At 41.9% G+C, this 14,215-nt stretch overlaps 2 protein-coding genes across 3 annotated transcripts; one reads left to right on the forward strand and one right to left on the reverse strand.

The window, feature by feature from the left end:
* Positions 1 to 589: 589 nt before the first annotated feature.
* trib3 (tribbles pseudokinase 3) lies at positions 590 to 5,902 on the forward strand. Its single transcript, XM_042088792.1, has 4 exons — positions 590 to 1,565; positions 2,196 to 2,483; positions 3,117 to 3,409; positions 3,840 to 5,902. Exons 2-4 carry the CDS (start codon positions 2,196 to 2,198, stop codon positions 4,315 to 4,317), a joined length of 1,059 nt encoding a protein of 352 aa, XP_041944726.1. The 5' UTR covers positions 590 to 1,565; the 3' UTR covers positions 4,318 to 5,902.
* Positions 5,903 to 6,544: 642 nt separating this feature from the next.
* On the reverse strand, positions 6,545 to 12,831 carry maf1a (MAF1 homolog, negative regulator of RNA polymerase III a). 2 transcript variants are annotated; one of them, XR_006031160.1, is made up of 8 exons: positions 11,966 to 12,831; positions 11,679 to 11,807; positions 11,340 to 11,508; positions 10,955 to 11,076; positions 10,702 to 10,821; positions 10,236 to 10,331; positions 6,670 to 9,335; positions 6,545 to 6,632 (listed from the first exon to the last, which is right to left on the reverse strand). XR_006031160.1 is itself a non-coding variant. In XM_042088793.1 (7 exons), the coding sequence occupies exons 1-7, from the start codon at positions 12,046 to 12,048 to the stop codon at positions 9,311 to 9,313; spliced, it is 744 nt and encodes a 247-aa protein (XP_041944727.1). In that variant the 5' UTR covers positions 12,049 to 12,831; the 3' UTR covers positions 6,545 to 9,310. The 2 variants fall into 2 exon arrangements, 1 of the variants encoding a protein (XP_041944727.1); XM_042088793.1 differs by having other exon boundaries at positions 6,545 to 9,335.
* Positions 12,832 to 14,215: the final 1,384 nt, after the last annotated feature.

Below are 14,215 nucleotides of genomic sequence, written 5' to 3' on the forward strand. Positions count from 1 at the left end.
TCTATGTTGTAGGATATAAAACTGCAAACTTATATATCTTACAATAAGGTCAGGGATGGTTATCGTCAAGCAAAAGAAGGCAGACTTAGTCCTAGTCATTTTGCAACACCTAAACACGTGGGTGTTTTCTGATTTCACAAAGGCCTGTTCCTCATTCACTTAAAACGACTTTCGATCTCTTGCCTAATAACCTACCTGTAGCCTACCTTTGTTGAATGAACAGATTAGTGGGCCGTGGCTCGGCCGAGACATTACACTAATGCAATCGAGTCATGCAAGGGGTGGGGTTATTCTTTTGTGCAATTATTTTTAAACGTAGCCTTGCCTGACAAAATCTGCGCAAAGCTGCAGGCTTGTCAGAAAACGCTGGAGAAATTATTTTAAACCCCGAGTCCGTTAGACAGTTTGCGCTCAAGTCGCACTCCATTGTAAAAAAAAACAGTTCTGTTAGTTTTGAAGACACCTTTTCGGATCTGTTTCTAATGCAATCATTTGTTTGTCTTGCACGCTGTTTCTTACTGACACGCATGGGAGCAACGCCGCTCACTATTGCGACGGTCAGCTTTAGATGTCGTCAGACCGGTAGGAGGGGCTAAGATGTTGCAATCATTCTCTGTACAGCATCATCAAGTTGGTTCGCTGTAACAGAGAAAGGATATTAGAAGTCGTCCCACAATTGAGATCACACAGTCGGACGGTCAGGCGGAGGGGGCTCGTCTGATTTGTATTCTGAACCCCAAAGGGACTGTACTTGTTATCCAAAGGATTTCATAACAGGTGACCTAAGGGAGCGCATTTGTTTTTTGTTCAACTTTTTGTCAGACTCTCCATTCTGATCCTGGCGCGTCCACGACTTTGGAGCCATTTACCTTCGCACCCACAAGTTTGCGTTTTCTTGCCTCACCATTACCTTGTCAGCACTGCAGTGTACAGGTCACCATCTACGTTTCGAATTTCACTCCGAGAGTAACAATCTTTGTATTATTTCGAGAGACCCCTCTTCAGTAATCACCACGACTTCAAGCAACAGAGCAGAGAACCCCACTAACTTGTTTTGGACACGCAAGCAGTCATTCAGCGGGAATATTGTGCTAGCCAGCCGGGGAACAAAGACGTCTGAAAGAACAGAAGTGAATACCGGTAACTTATTGCCGCCAACCTGACTGGTTTAGTAATCGACAAGGACTAATTTCTGTTTTGGATTAGAAAATAGACACGGCGTCGGAGTTTGTCTACAAACGCTCACTCTGAAGTTATCAAACAATACACAGCCAGTGGTGATCCCACAAGTTACTGTACGTTAAATGGCCAAGTAGTATGAAGATAGATTGGGGAGTCTCTTTAAACTTACGACCCAAGCTATCACTTCGTTAAGACAAATCCGTTATATTTTTGGAGCGGCCCTGGCAACCTTACTTAAAAACTTTTTGTTGGATATTTTTCCCAATATTTCGGCGTACCTGGCAGAGAATGAGCTTTTGACAAGTTGGCCCGAATTGAGCTGACTTGCCATTGTTCTCTGTTTTGGAGAGGAACGGATCCCTTTGTCTTCCTACTCAAGCGAGGTAAGAGTTGTCCACACTTATAACATTAGTCATGCACTCTTGTGAGAGCCCGGCTTTTGTTTCATTGTCACCAGTATCTATATCGTTGTTCGTTCTTGCTTTTCTGTGGTTTATTTTACATATAGTTATAAAATACATTCGTTAGATTTCACAGGAACATTCTCAAACGTTTGGACTCGTAGCCTGCCACTCATAGTCACGCTGCGACCTCATCAAACTTGAATGCTGTGTTATATTAATTATTTCGAAACAATGTTTTTATCCTACATTAAATCAAATAGTTAAGAATAATTTATTTAATTTCCCGTATGGCTTATGCCCCTTTTTGCAAGGAGCTACATTTTAGCCAAACTCAACGATGTCATGCGGAGTCTTGCGTCATTTTTATGACGTCCCTTTTCATAGACTGTGTATATGACTCAGACAGACCAAGCAGCATTTCGAAACGGATGAACAGTAACTTGACTAATGGATGTATCGGCCTATTTTCAGCTGCAACCGCTTACACTAATAATTACAAATTGCAGTGGTTCATCAAGGGGTGGGTGGAATGCGTGTGTCAGATTGGTGAAGTGTGATGAAGATAATCAAGGGTCAGTTTATAAATGTATGGATGTGTGCTTTCTGCAGATGAGCGTAAACCTCACAACTCCCACTCTCCCTTTGCGCCTGAAACGAGTGGACTTTGAAGAACCTCACGACCCTGACGCCTTCAAATGCAAGCGCCCCAGACTGAGCCAGCCCCCCTCCCCTGGCCTTGCCCCCTGCCTCCGGCCCCTGTCTCAGAGCCATGGCCCCCCAGGCCCCGAAAAGCACTGCGTCTCCCACATCGGTCCCTACGTCCTGCTGGAGTTAACAGAAGGCACTCAGACCTACAGAGCTGTGCATCGCGTCACAGAGCAGGAGTACACCTGCAAGGTGAGCAGACGGCACAACTCTCAGCAACTATTTGCTGCTTGTTACTTGTTAGTCAGAGAGAGAGAGTTGATGGATGCACTGCCTCATATATTTCATATATTTAAAAAAAACAATCAATCAAAGGGACCACATGACCAAACTTTTTTTAAAGACTTAAGTAGAGAAACTTTCCTAACACCTGTGCACTGCCAAGAATGCCCACAGCTGTTGCAGTGGATAGTCACTATAGCTGTGCCTGTGGTCTCTGTATACACCTACAACAACCAAGGCTTGCAGTCACCAAAAGCTGTATGTTTATTAGAGTTTCTAAACATGGCACAAACAATGGAAAGGATGCGGAACACTCCCTTAAATGTAGAAGTGGCACAAACTGCCTACAGCCATCAATCTGCACCTTCTCATTCCGGTCATAGTCTCAACAGCACATAATGTCTCTGCGCACATTCACTGTCAACAGAGGAGTGTCTTGCCTTATTAGTCTTTCAGCGCTTTATTCAGTTATGCACATGGCATATTAGTACCAGTGCTATTGTTACTATAGAATTAAACCCATGACTGTAGCACCACAAGTGTCTTGCTCCATATATAGCATTTCCATATTGACCATAAAGCAAATGTATTTTTTCTCTGTAGGTGTTCTGTATGAAGAAATATCAGGAGCTTATTGCACCATACACGCGACTGTGTCCCCACGACAACATCTGCCGCATCTCAGAGATCATCACCGGCGAGCACAACGTCTACGTCTTCTTTGAGCGTAACTATGGCGACATGCACTCGTACGTGCGCACGTGCAAGCGGCTGCCGGAGGACGAGGCAGTGCGTCTGTTCTCCCAGATGGCCACGGCGGTCTCACACTGTCACGAACACGGCGTAGTGCTCAGAGACCTCAAACTGCGCAAGTTTGTCTTCACTGACCCCCAAAGGTTGGTTTGAGATTTGTCTGCTGATTATTTGTAAACAATTTATCAAGTATTTGCTAGTTCACAATAACTTTTAGTGTCTGTCATAACGACATATAGTAGTTGTTGTAGTAGATAATCCTTACCTGAAGGTGCAGGAAGTGATTGTCATTTCCTCTGTACTTAAAAAGACAATATTTTTAACTATTTTATAGAGAGAAAAAAACACTTGAAACAATTTGTTCCACTGAATGCTTGGACATTTCTTAGAATATATTATGTAGGGTTCAAAACACTCACTGTACTTTAGTTACACATTCTGCAAGTTCAGTGTTTGAGAGAGATTAGTCTCAGTCCAAGAGAGTGGGCCGAAAAGCTTTTTCATCAGTTCCGTGTGACCACTTCAAACAGAAGTTTTAATAACCATCCCTCTCCCTTTTTCCCCTCTCTTCAGAACCAAGCTGGTCCTGCAGAACCTGGAGGACTCGTGCCTGCTGCAGGGCGAGGACGACTCCCTGACGGACAAACACGGCTGCCCGGCCTACGTGGGGCCGGAGATCCTCAACTCGCGCCACTCGTACTCAGGGAAGGCGGCCGACGTGTGGAGCCTGGGCGTGGTCCTCTACACCATGCTGGTGGGCCGCTACCCCTTCCAGGACGTGGAGCCGGCCGCGCTATTCAGCAAGATCCGCCGCGGCGCCTTCACCATCCCAGAGGCGCTCTCGGCACGCGCCCGCTCACTCGTCTGCTGCATGCTCCGCAAGGCGCCCGCCGAGAGGCTGGAGGCCTCCGACATCCTCGTGCACCCGTGGCTGCTGTGCGGGGGCGGTGGCGCAGCTCCCTCGGTGCCTCCGCACCTCAGCTCCAGGAACTGCGTTGACCAGGTGGTCCCCGACTCGGGGTGCGGCGAGGACAGCGGAGACTACCTTTGAAGAAAGAACTTGAAATGACTTAAAAAAACCCCACAAAAGACAGTCCTGTCCCTGCTGCTCTCCCCTAGCCTCAGAGGAGAATGACTTTGTAGTGTTCTCTCCCCTCGGCACCGGTCTCCTCTGGTGCTTCCCCTCCCGAGAGGGAACAAGGGAGGTGGGGGATTGCATCAGAGGCTATGTGAAGGTCAGGGCTAGAGAGAGAGGAGGAGGAGGAGGAGTGGATTCCTCAGCTCAGCCACTGCTGCACATCGCTCCGTGTCAGGCCGTGAGTGATGTGTGAGCTGGCCTGTCAGGTACTAAAGCTTTTTTTTGGGGGGGGGGGGTGATTGCAGGCAGCATCTGCAGCAGAGAAAAGAAAAGTGTTCCTGACTCGAGGCTGCCTGACCCATGCGTCCCCCACCCACCCCCCACACCACTAAAAAAAGTAGTTCAATATTTCACTTTTTATGACGTCTGTGTGCTAGTCAGAATAGGGTAGCCAAAAAAGGCTTCGGAACAAAACGAAAACAAAAAAAGTCACTTGGCTGGTGTTATGGTGCATGAGCAGCCACAGAAGCAGGTTTTCCAGACTTCAGTCGTAATCCACAGATGTTTTGTGAAAATGCATTACGTTCGGCAGTATTCTCACAGAGTTCTGAGAAGCTTTGATTTCATTGGTTGTTAAACACACTGAATTGTTAGTTAGTCTCAGTTTGACTCAGCTGTTAAAAAGAACTTGCAAAATCTGAGACAGCTGTCAGATACCTCCTTAAACTTGAATCCTGGAATACTTGATGCACAATTTGTGCCTTTTTTTTGTTGTTATTATTGTTTGCGTTGTTTTACAGTTTACATAATTTGCAGTGGATACAAGTATCCGTATCTGACCAGTCAAAGTGCCTTTTCCAGTTGGATAGTTGACATTTATTTTCCCTCCTATTCACCTGGTCTTGATGAATGGAGTGAAATACTTAACCAAAGACTGATCACTTTCCTCAGTCCCAACTCAGACTGACTTCAGTGTAGCTCTTTTGAAGATCTGTCTTTGTTTTTCCTTGTGAAGGGTTTAATTATAGTTCTGTATTCTTTTGAAAGTTAATATAATTCTGTATTCTGTACAAAACAAAACCTTTTTTTTTTTTATCTGAAGACTTTGTGATGTTGTAGCCATTTTTGGTGCGCATGATGACTTGCTCTCAGATTTGCTGTTCAATTCAGCAATGACTTGGGACTTACACTGTCTATTATGTATGCATAGTGGAAAAAGGGTTTCATCCCTCAAGGATACAGTGCTCTAGTTTTCCCCATTACAGCAACTTTCCATTGGATGGTAAAATGGTGTAACTAGAATCTGTTCAGCAGAACAAAGGCATTACAGTACATTTGTTGTCTGTGGTGATGCCAGCATGCAACTCTTGAGCCCTTAAGATGTCCATTGAAACCATAAACCTTTTTTTTGAAACTGTAAATACTTTTGTTTTGTTTTCTAAAATCACAAAAACACTACATACTTTTGTTTCCCATGTTTCTTCAAGTGGATGTATTTTTAGGAAGAAAGGTATTTCATTAGTGCCAGTAAAATAAAAAAAATAAAAAATCAAATGCAGTACAAAAGTTTCATGCTCATTTTCTTTGGCAAGTGTGTTCTTGAGTAATCTAAATAAAGTGGTGTAGTGTGGCAAGACTGACCAGATATTTGAAATTTCCTGTAAGATCAAACAGGATCAATAGTTATCAAACCATTCCATGATCACATAGGAAGAATATGTAGTTCTTTTTGGCACAAAAAAACACATAATTGCCATGGATTATGTAACATCCTTTACATGCATGATTATGCCATATAGTTGCCAAAAAGATTTGGAAGTACACACTGTTTACATGATTAAGCCTTATAGTTGCCAAAAAGATTTGGAAGTGCACACTGTTTCAGATGTGGACCGTAGTGGAGGACCCTAGACTTGGCCCAATATTGGGTTCAACCAGAGGCCAGTGAGTTGTTAATATTGTATTGGTGAGAGAGGGACCCAGACCCAGAGATGGGAAAGATGACCTCATCAGGGAGTTGAAATGGCAAATGTTGCCTCATAATCCTTTCCAAAGCTCTCTTGCTTCTGGCGTGGACAAATGCCTAAATACATGGCAATACTTTACACCTTGTCGAGAGGATACGTTTGCCTTGGGTCAAGACCTTAAAAGACGTGTTTAGGACACAAGTGTCTACTGAATCAACACACGGCCAAGCAAATTAATTTAATTTTTTATTACAGAACAAAAATATACAATCCTTAAGACTTCACAAAAGCTGCCAGTATCATGAGGTGTTCAGTGTTGTTCTGAGACTATCTGCCAAACAAAAACTATTCTCTCTACCTTATGACCTCTTTTTCACCCTTCTTTTCGAGGAGGGAGGTCTGCCTTGTACTCCTCTGGAGTCAGTTTATTATAAGTTATTAGGCAGTGTCGCTAAAATAAAATCAACGTTCATACTCTGAGTACTTTCTGACTTCTTCACACTCGCCTGTTAGTCATAGATAACATCAAACAGAACACGTCTGTCAGTAGCGTTTAAAAAAGAACCCTCACTTCCACAAATACCTGCTAGATCACAAGAAGCTCAGTGGGATGCCAACACTCATCACTGCAGATGACAACAGAGGAATTCCAAAGCACCAAATCATGTCAGTGAAACATACGCTGCCAACCTCTTGTTTTTGGACATTTTGTAAGTAACAAAAAAAGAAAAAGAAAAAAAAAAAAAAAAACAGCCATGGCTATTTTCATTCTGTCAGGAAGCGTTTCAGGCAATTCTCCAGAGAGAGGTGGGCGACAACGGTCGCCTGTTCCACAAACACCCACTCGGTGCCACAGAGCCTAAGAGTGACTAAAAACGAAACACCAACGGTGCTCAATTAATGCAGGGGGAATGTATGTCCACACCACAGAACTCAAATACTGAAGAGACCAGCACCTACACTAACCTACAAAGCTGGCCTCAAAGCTGATCAAAATTTTTTATCAGGGTGGAACTTGCAGCCCACAGACTGCCCAATTCACACTACTTGACAGGGTTGTGAAAACAGAGGCTAGATTTGCGGAGAGCCGTGCTGTTTGCAACGCAGATCAAGATAAAATGCTGACAAGAAGGGGATAAGATGCTGACAGCACGCAGCTCCAGCAACAACCTTTCAGAGGCATCAACAAAGATGATGACTCTCCCACACACGCACACAACCAAGTTTTCATGTTGTGATGTAACAGTTGCCTAAAGCATCTGTTTGCTAAATATAATAATAAAAAAAACATAATGGCTATTGATAAACAGACACGCAAAAACAACAAAACAAGGAGATGATGAAACACTTTTCCAATATGAGAAAAAACACGGTTTTGCAGCTATACTGGACAAACAGTCTCAAACATCAGAAAATCCCTCTTGTTTGTGTCTCAATGGAATTAACATTATTGGGGGAAAAACAACCATAAGCTGTATACAGCTCAAAACAAACTTTTTCACAACCTGACACAGGGGGTAGGGATTAAAAACAAATCAAAACAAAACAAATAAAAAAGACAAATACCCTCTATGTATCCTTTTTCTTGGAACAGAATAAAAGAAAACATGAAAACATATCAGGAATTAAGGGCATCAAGAGAGACACTTTAAATACAGAACAATAAATACCACTCACACAGCTATAGGAGCTCTCTCTTGCTACAAACGCTTAACATAGAAGCATTGTATGCAAACACCACCTTCTTGTGAATACCATTTATAAGTTTAACATAATAGCTAAAAGCAACACATCTAAAAGCAAAACACCTTATTTAAAAAGATATGTGAATTAGGTTATATGAATTGCACGCAGGAGGCTTTGGTGTGTTGAGCACTGCCACAAGGTGGAAAGCATATGATGTAAACAAGCCGCTACGTGGAACCCTTAAGGTTTATTTAGTTTGTCCTAGAAGGAGAACTCCGACAGGTTTTAACAGGCTATCCTTTACAGGTTCTCCTGTATGGATAAGCTGAATATCCTTTAGCAATTCTAGACAGCACCTGTTTGTTTGTTGTTTTTCCACGATAGAGTGTGCTGAAAATAATGTCATTAAAGACAACATATTCAACATGATATTACTGCAGTAACATTTGAAACAGAACATGCATGTATAAGAACAACGGACATGAAAGAAAATAACACTAGTTGAAAAAAAACAGTACTGGTGCTCGAAAAGAACACTGATCAGTCAACTCAAAGCATCGCTTGATCATCAAATTCAGTTGCTGGTAGATTGTGCCCCCTTGTGGTGTCCAATAAAACTACACCGCCTGTTCCACCCCATCCGTAAATCTTTGGAATGGCAAAAATATTATGTTTGGATGACATACAAAACAAAAACAATAGTGCTGAAATCTGTCTAACACAGATGGGATAAAGGAGTAATGTAGCGTCCAAATCCATTTCTTTAAGAGGAATGTGCACATCCCACCCAAGACTGGGGTCGAGTGCAGGACATAAAAACAAGAGGCTGTCAGAGAAAGCAAACATAGAATGTCCTCACCCTGACTTACGATACTACATGTTTTAATTACTCTATGCTATTAAACATGGGAGTCTAGGTGAGAAGTCAGTGTGGAGACAATCTCCCCTTTCTTCCAAAATACCCTCATAGATGTTTTGTCTACATACATGTCAGATATAAACATAAAACATAACACACAGCAAACAGCTGTGTGTATGCAGAATGGTGATAAAACAGAAGGGGGTCAGTAATCAGTACCCCAGAGAGACCCCCCCCCCTTCTCACATACACACACACACACCAAGTCAAGAGCTGCTTGCCATCTGGCTTACAGAGGATTCACAAGGACGAACGAAATCATGAGGGTGGCACTCAGGGTTGTGACCCAAATACGGAGTTGTGGAAGTGCAGAGGAATGGGATGGGGGACCGTCATTCCCAACTCTAGACTTTATCTGCGCAGGCAGAAGGCGGCTTCAGCCTCATCCTCATCCTCACTGTGCACACACAGCTCCACACCTGCAAAACATAGGACTGTAGTTAACCCCACCACCGAGACAACACGGGCTGTTTCAACTATATGCTCAAATATTACTCAGGCACTGTGATTAGTTCCAGTCAAGCAAACAAATACAAAAAAACAATAACAGAGTTTTACAGTGTTATAAACAGTGGGGTATTCCAGACTGTGCAACCCTCTCCTATCTCTGACAGCATGTTCAGACTTCACAGTGACCATACTGGCACACATCCCACAGGCTCAAGATGGTCCTCTGACTACCCACAGCTTACCACATGGGACAGACTGATAAAGAGCTCAGCAATAGAAGGGCTCGGTCTATGAATGCACAAGAATTGAGGCCCTTTACAAGCATGCAAACCACTCGCCCACCATGTCTCAAACAATTTACAAGACAACTACAGTGAGAGCTTGCATTCATACAGCCACGCGTGTTCCCTTCATGCACTTATTGAAAGATGCCAGTAAGATGGGTGTGTCCCCCTGTCTATTGGGATGAGCTATAGAACTGTTCTGAGGTATATTAAATGGCTCCTCCTAATCCGTTTCTGAATTGATTTCTAGGGTGCTAATGCTTCAGAATGTCCGTGGGTCAAAATACATTTCGGAGTGGATCACCATGTAGATTATAAGCATTGTAAGAAGATCATAAGAAAACATGGTGAAGCAGTGTTTTGAGGTCCTCCACAGCTGGTATCTCTGGTACCAACTCAAGCAGGAGAATGGATGTGACACTCACTTCAGTCAAATCAAACCGGAAAGTTTATGCTTTTATATTTCAACAATTGTACTACACCACACGTTTCACATCAGACAAATGAGGAGATTTGCTTTCACAGAGGAAGTGAGGATTCCAGTAGACTTGGAAGGAATGTGGTGAACATTAGTGGGCGTCTCACCTCTCCTCATCCATGTTCTCCTCTTCCTCATAGTCTTCGTCCAGCTCTAGATCAAGATCGTTCCCGATCCCAGAATCTCGTGGAGCCATGAAGAGACTGCAGGACACAAAGAGAGTCAGGGTTAAAGTCAGAAACTGACACTGTCATGAGTTTATGTTGTATTACCACAATAAGTGTAAGTGCATAAACTGAATATTGCAGAGCATCATTAATGAAGCTTGAATTTCCCTGGTCATAAAATAGCCATGTGAGACCCACGCCCTTTCACAGAACGCTCTGTTACAACATTGTATTTACGGTATAAAGCCACTACTGACTTTGACAGTAACATACAGGTTTTTGGTCAAACATTGTGTATAACAGTAACTTCTACTGGTCCATATATTTTTACTCTGGTTAGCACTTGCATGTCTCTTGAAGACAAAGCCTTAACTGAGCATCATTTTTACCAAAAAGCAGCGTGTACCTGACTGAGCGGCAGGTGAAGAACACAATCCTCTTCAGTTTCTTGTTGTAGAAGAAGTAGTTGAAGGACCACAGGTTGCCCTCTTCACCGTAAGGGTCTGAGTCCAAGTCTGGGTTATAGCTGTCAGGACACAGATAAACAGACTGAGTCCTTAACAGTGTCATGTAAAGAAATGCAAAGGAAAATAATGGCTATTCTGAAGGCTAAAAATGCATTCAAATTCGTCCTTTCAATACAACTGCATAAACCATACCTGTAAATGTCACACTCAGAGAGGCAGATCTCTGTATCGATGGCCTCCCAGAGGAGAGGCTGCAGTCTGCTATAGGCCTCTCCTGCTGCTGCAGACAGACTGCTATTCACAGCATTAAACACCTGAAAGTACAAACACATCTTTTTATGTTATTTCACATTCACCAAGCACACGCTTACACCTTAATCTGAATTGTGTGCTCCCTGCGAAACAAACACATCACCTCAGTGAGACAGTGAGATGTCTGAGCATTGCTATTTGTTACTACAATGGTATAAATAATAAGCTACAATTCAACCTGTAGAGAATCTGTGATGTTACTGTGATACATTGGCATGCCATTGAAATAGGCCTCAGTATTTTACTTATTGAGTGGTAATCATACCCAGTTCAGGCTGGGCTCTCTGCTGAAGTCGTGCCCTTTGGTCCGGCTAAAATCATAGTCTGGGCGGAAGGACTCATTAAGGGTGGCAATCAGGTAAAAGAGGGTTTTCCTACTGCACTTGTCAGACAGTGGACCTTCACCTTCATCTCCGCTCTGACTGTGGCTCAGTCTGTAAGGACACAAAACGTTACTGAAATTAAAATATTGTTTATAACTTCACTTCACAAATAGAATAAGTCTACTTAACAGAATAACTCTACTCTAAGCCAAAACCAATGTAATGTATGGTTCATTGATGCGTTGTTATAACATTATAACAATATATTTGAATCCACTCACTTATTGGGACTAATGCCTGCGGTTTGAGGAGGTGACAGGGCCTCCAAAACGTGAGGAAGGCCCTCCTGACAGAATTGCTTGAACATCTGCTTGTCCTCTCCTGCCATTTTACAGGAGTAGCTCTCGATCCTGCAGAGCATACACATATTTGTGTGAAGGAAATAGTCCATCATAAGTTAAGTGTGATATTTTATTCTAATAGCTCAACAGGTATATCAAGCTGAGTTGGATCTAGCTAAAAATCGGCGTTATTTAACACAAGTGACATATCTGTGAACTCAACTCACCTTCCAATGATCTGACAGTCTCCTGTCTCAATTGTGAGCTGGGAATTGATGGCTTCAAAACTTGAATTCTCTAAAAGTTTCATTTTTCTTTTCAACCCGTCAAAAGACAACGTTGGAGTGAAACTCAACAGTCCTGAGTTACCTGATGTGACTAGATAACTTAGCTAACACGACCTAGCTAACTGTCAGACCCCAAACAATAAAGGTTTACGTTGGTTGGCGGTAACGTTAGCTAATAATTGGCCTACTGACCTTTTGGTTACACCATCAACATAATAGGCACAGTAACTATCTCACAGGATAAATCTAACCAGCTAGCAATATCGCACAGACAATTTCAAGGAAGCATAGAAGTTACGCTTTCCAGACGTATCAACCTTTATGGAACTTGAATAAACAGTTATCTAGCTGCTAGCTAAGTTAGAACTAGCCCTACCCTATCCCAACAAACAAACCCTCCCCTTCAGCCGCGAACACAGCGGCCCGTCACAAACTCAACCTTCAACGACGCGAAGCAGTGCAAAATGCAAATCTCTTTGCAATGCGATTAAATTCAGATACACATAGAATTATTCAAAACCTGTTAAATTAAGGACAATTTAAATGTATTTGTCTACCGCTTATTGCACTTCGATGTCTAATAAATATGTCTTCCTTTTTACTGTGGAATTTCCAATACCTGCAATTAAATAAGCTAAAGTTAATTGGAAAATTCTTCATCCCAGCTTTTAAAATCAGTACTTAAAAAGAACTTCGATACTTCTCTGAGTCTTTGTATTCGCAGATTGTTAGAATTTGTCTTAACCTAAACAGCGATCTATCTGACTTTTATCGTGAGAAACACTACTGCAACACAACGTCGTTCATTTCCGGAAGCAACTTCACAACATTGCTATCAAAATAAAAGCTACTTAGGTGTTCTTATGGAAAAGGATTTTTTCAAAGACCCAATTGATGCTCCATGATAGATCTCCTATCCTAATATTCTCTTTCTTCTCTTGATATGTGGATGGTTTAGGCTATACTTGTTTCATGCAGTTTAGATCTAGCACTGATATCTTGCATTTTTGGTCAGAGGAGTTCCAAATCTTTCTACTGAGCATTCACTTTTTGAGTGACTGACAGGAACAATAACTAAAACAGATGCAGCTCATGGGCAGGGATGTAGTGGTAAAATAAGAGTTGGGTAAACTATGATTTCTGTGATCACAGAACAGAAATTTCAGGTAGCCTACTGTGCCATGCGGTATGGTTTAAAAAAAAAAAAAAAAAAGGCATTCAGAACATGTTTATTGATGGTGGAGGTTATTGTCCAATGTTTATAACAATATCAGTGGTATTAAAAGGTTCCTAGAGTGTACATAAGTGTGAATGTGGATAATACAGTGTGATTTTTGAATGTTAAGAGTTGCAATTGGTGAATAAAGTCTTTTGAGAGTAAACTCTAATGAGAGGTGAAACTCTATTTCTGAAATATCAGAGGTGGATAAACTGCTTTTACTTGCGTTTAGCCTCCACTACATGGGACTGAGACAGGAAATGTAACATGGAACCAAAATGTGACAATAATATTCCACCTCCAAAGTGGGGAATGGCGGGAAAAGTTTGAGAACCACTGCTCTAGTGGATTATCATAGCATACGGTTGCAGTTTAAATTATTGTTGTATGGGTGTGTGTGTGTGTGTGTGTGTGTGTGTTTCTATCTATCTATCTATCTATCTATCTATCTATCTATCTATCTATCTATTTTTATATATTTTTATCTATCTATTTATCTATCTATCTATTTATCTATCTGCCTATCTTTTGAAATTGAAAATGTGAAAAAACTGTATAGCAATTAATGAAATATAAATGAACCACACAATATGTTTTGTGAACCTACATAACATGAGAAACTTCAAACGTTTTCATGTGTTACAAGACTATGATTATAGTGATTAAGGTAGCCTAATGACAAATAAGTGCATGAAAGTGCATTCATTCTAAAAAAATAAGTTAGTGTGTCAATTATTGATAGGTAGCCTATCAATATTGTTTATGTAGATGAGTCATTTCTAACTTCCTCCAGCTGAAAACAACTTTAGTTACGAAAAAAGTTACTAAAACTATCACGACATCCGTTTCTGGTCATTATTGTGTATGATGTCACGTTGTTGTTTTGTTTTCGCATGACACTTCCTGATCGAAGAGATATTATATTCGCCACAGGGTGGCGCCTTAACAGCACGCCTGTGCCCCCCCCCCCC

This window comes from Alosa sapidissima, chromosome 4 (assembly GCF_018492685.1).
Source record: "Alosa sapidissima isolate fAloSap1 chromosome 4, fAloSap1.pri, whole genome shotgun sequence".
NCBI classification, from domain to species: Eukaryota; Metazoa; Chordata; class Actinopteri; order Clupeiformes; family Clupeidae; genus Alosa; species Alosa sapidissima.

Excerpts from the sequence above, each read along its gene's own strand:
- trib3 (XM_042088792.1), top strand. The coding sequence starts at position 2,196 with ATGAGCGTAAACCTCACAACTCCCACTCTCCCTTTGCGCCTGAAACGA. Across the intron at positions 2,484-3,116 it reads AGCAGGAGTACACCTGCAAG|GTGTTCTGTATGAAGAAATA; the intron begins GTGAGCAGACGG and ends TTTTCTCTGTAG. Across the intron at positions 3,410-3,839 it reads GTCTTCACTGACCCCCAAAG|AACCAAGCTGGTCCTGCAGA; the intron begins GTTGGTTTGAGA and ends CCCTCTCTTCAG.
- maf1a (XM_042088793.1), bottom strand. The coding sequence starts at position 12,048 with ATGAAACTTTTAGAGAATTCAAGTTTTGAAGCCATCAATTCCCAGCTC. Across the intron at positions 11,808-11,965 it reads GACTGTCAGATCATTGGAAG|GATCGAGAGCTACTCCTGTA; the intron begins GTGAGTTGAGTT and ends TATGCTCTGCAG. Across the intron at positions 11,509-11,678 it reads GCAGGCATTAGTCCCAATAA|ACTGAGCCACAGTCAGAGCG; the intron begins GTGAGTGGATTC and ends GTGTCCTTACAG.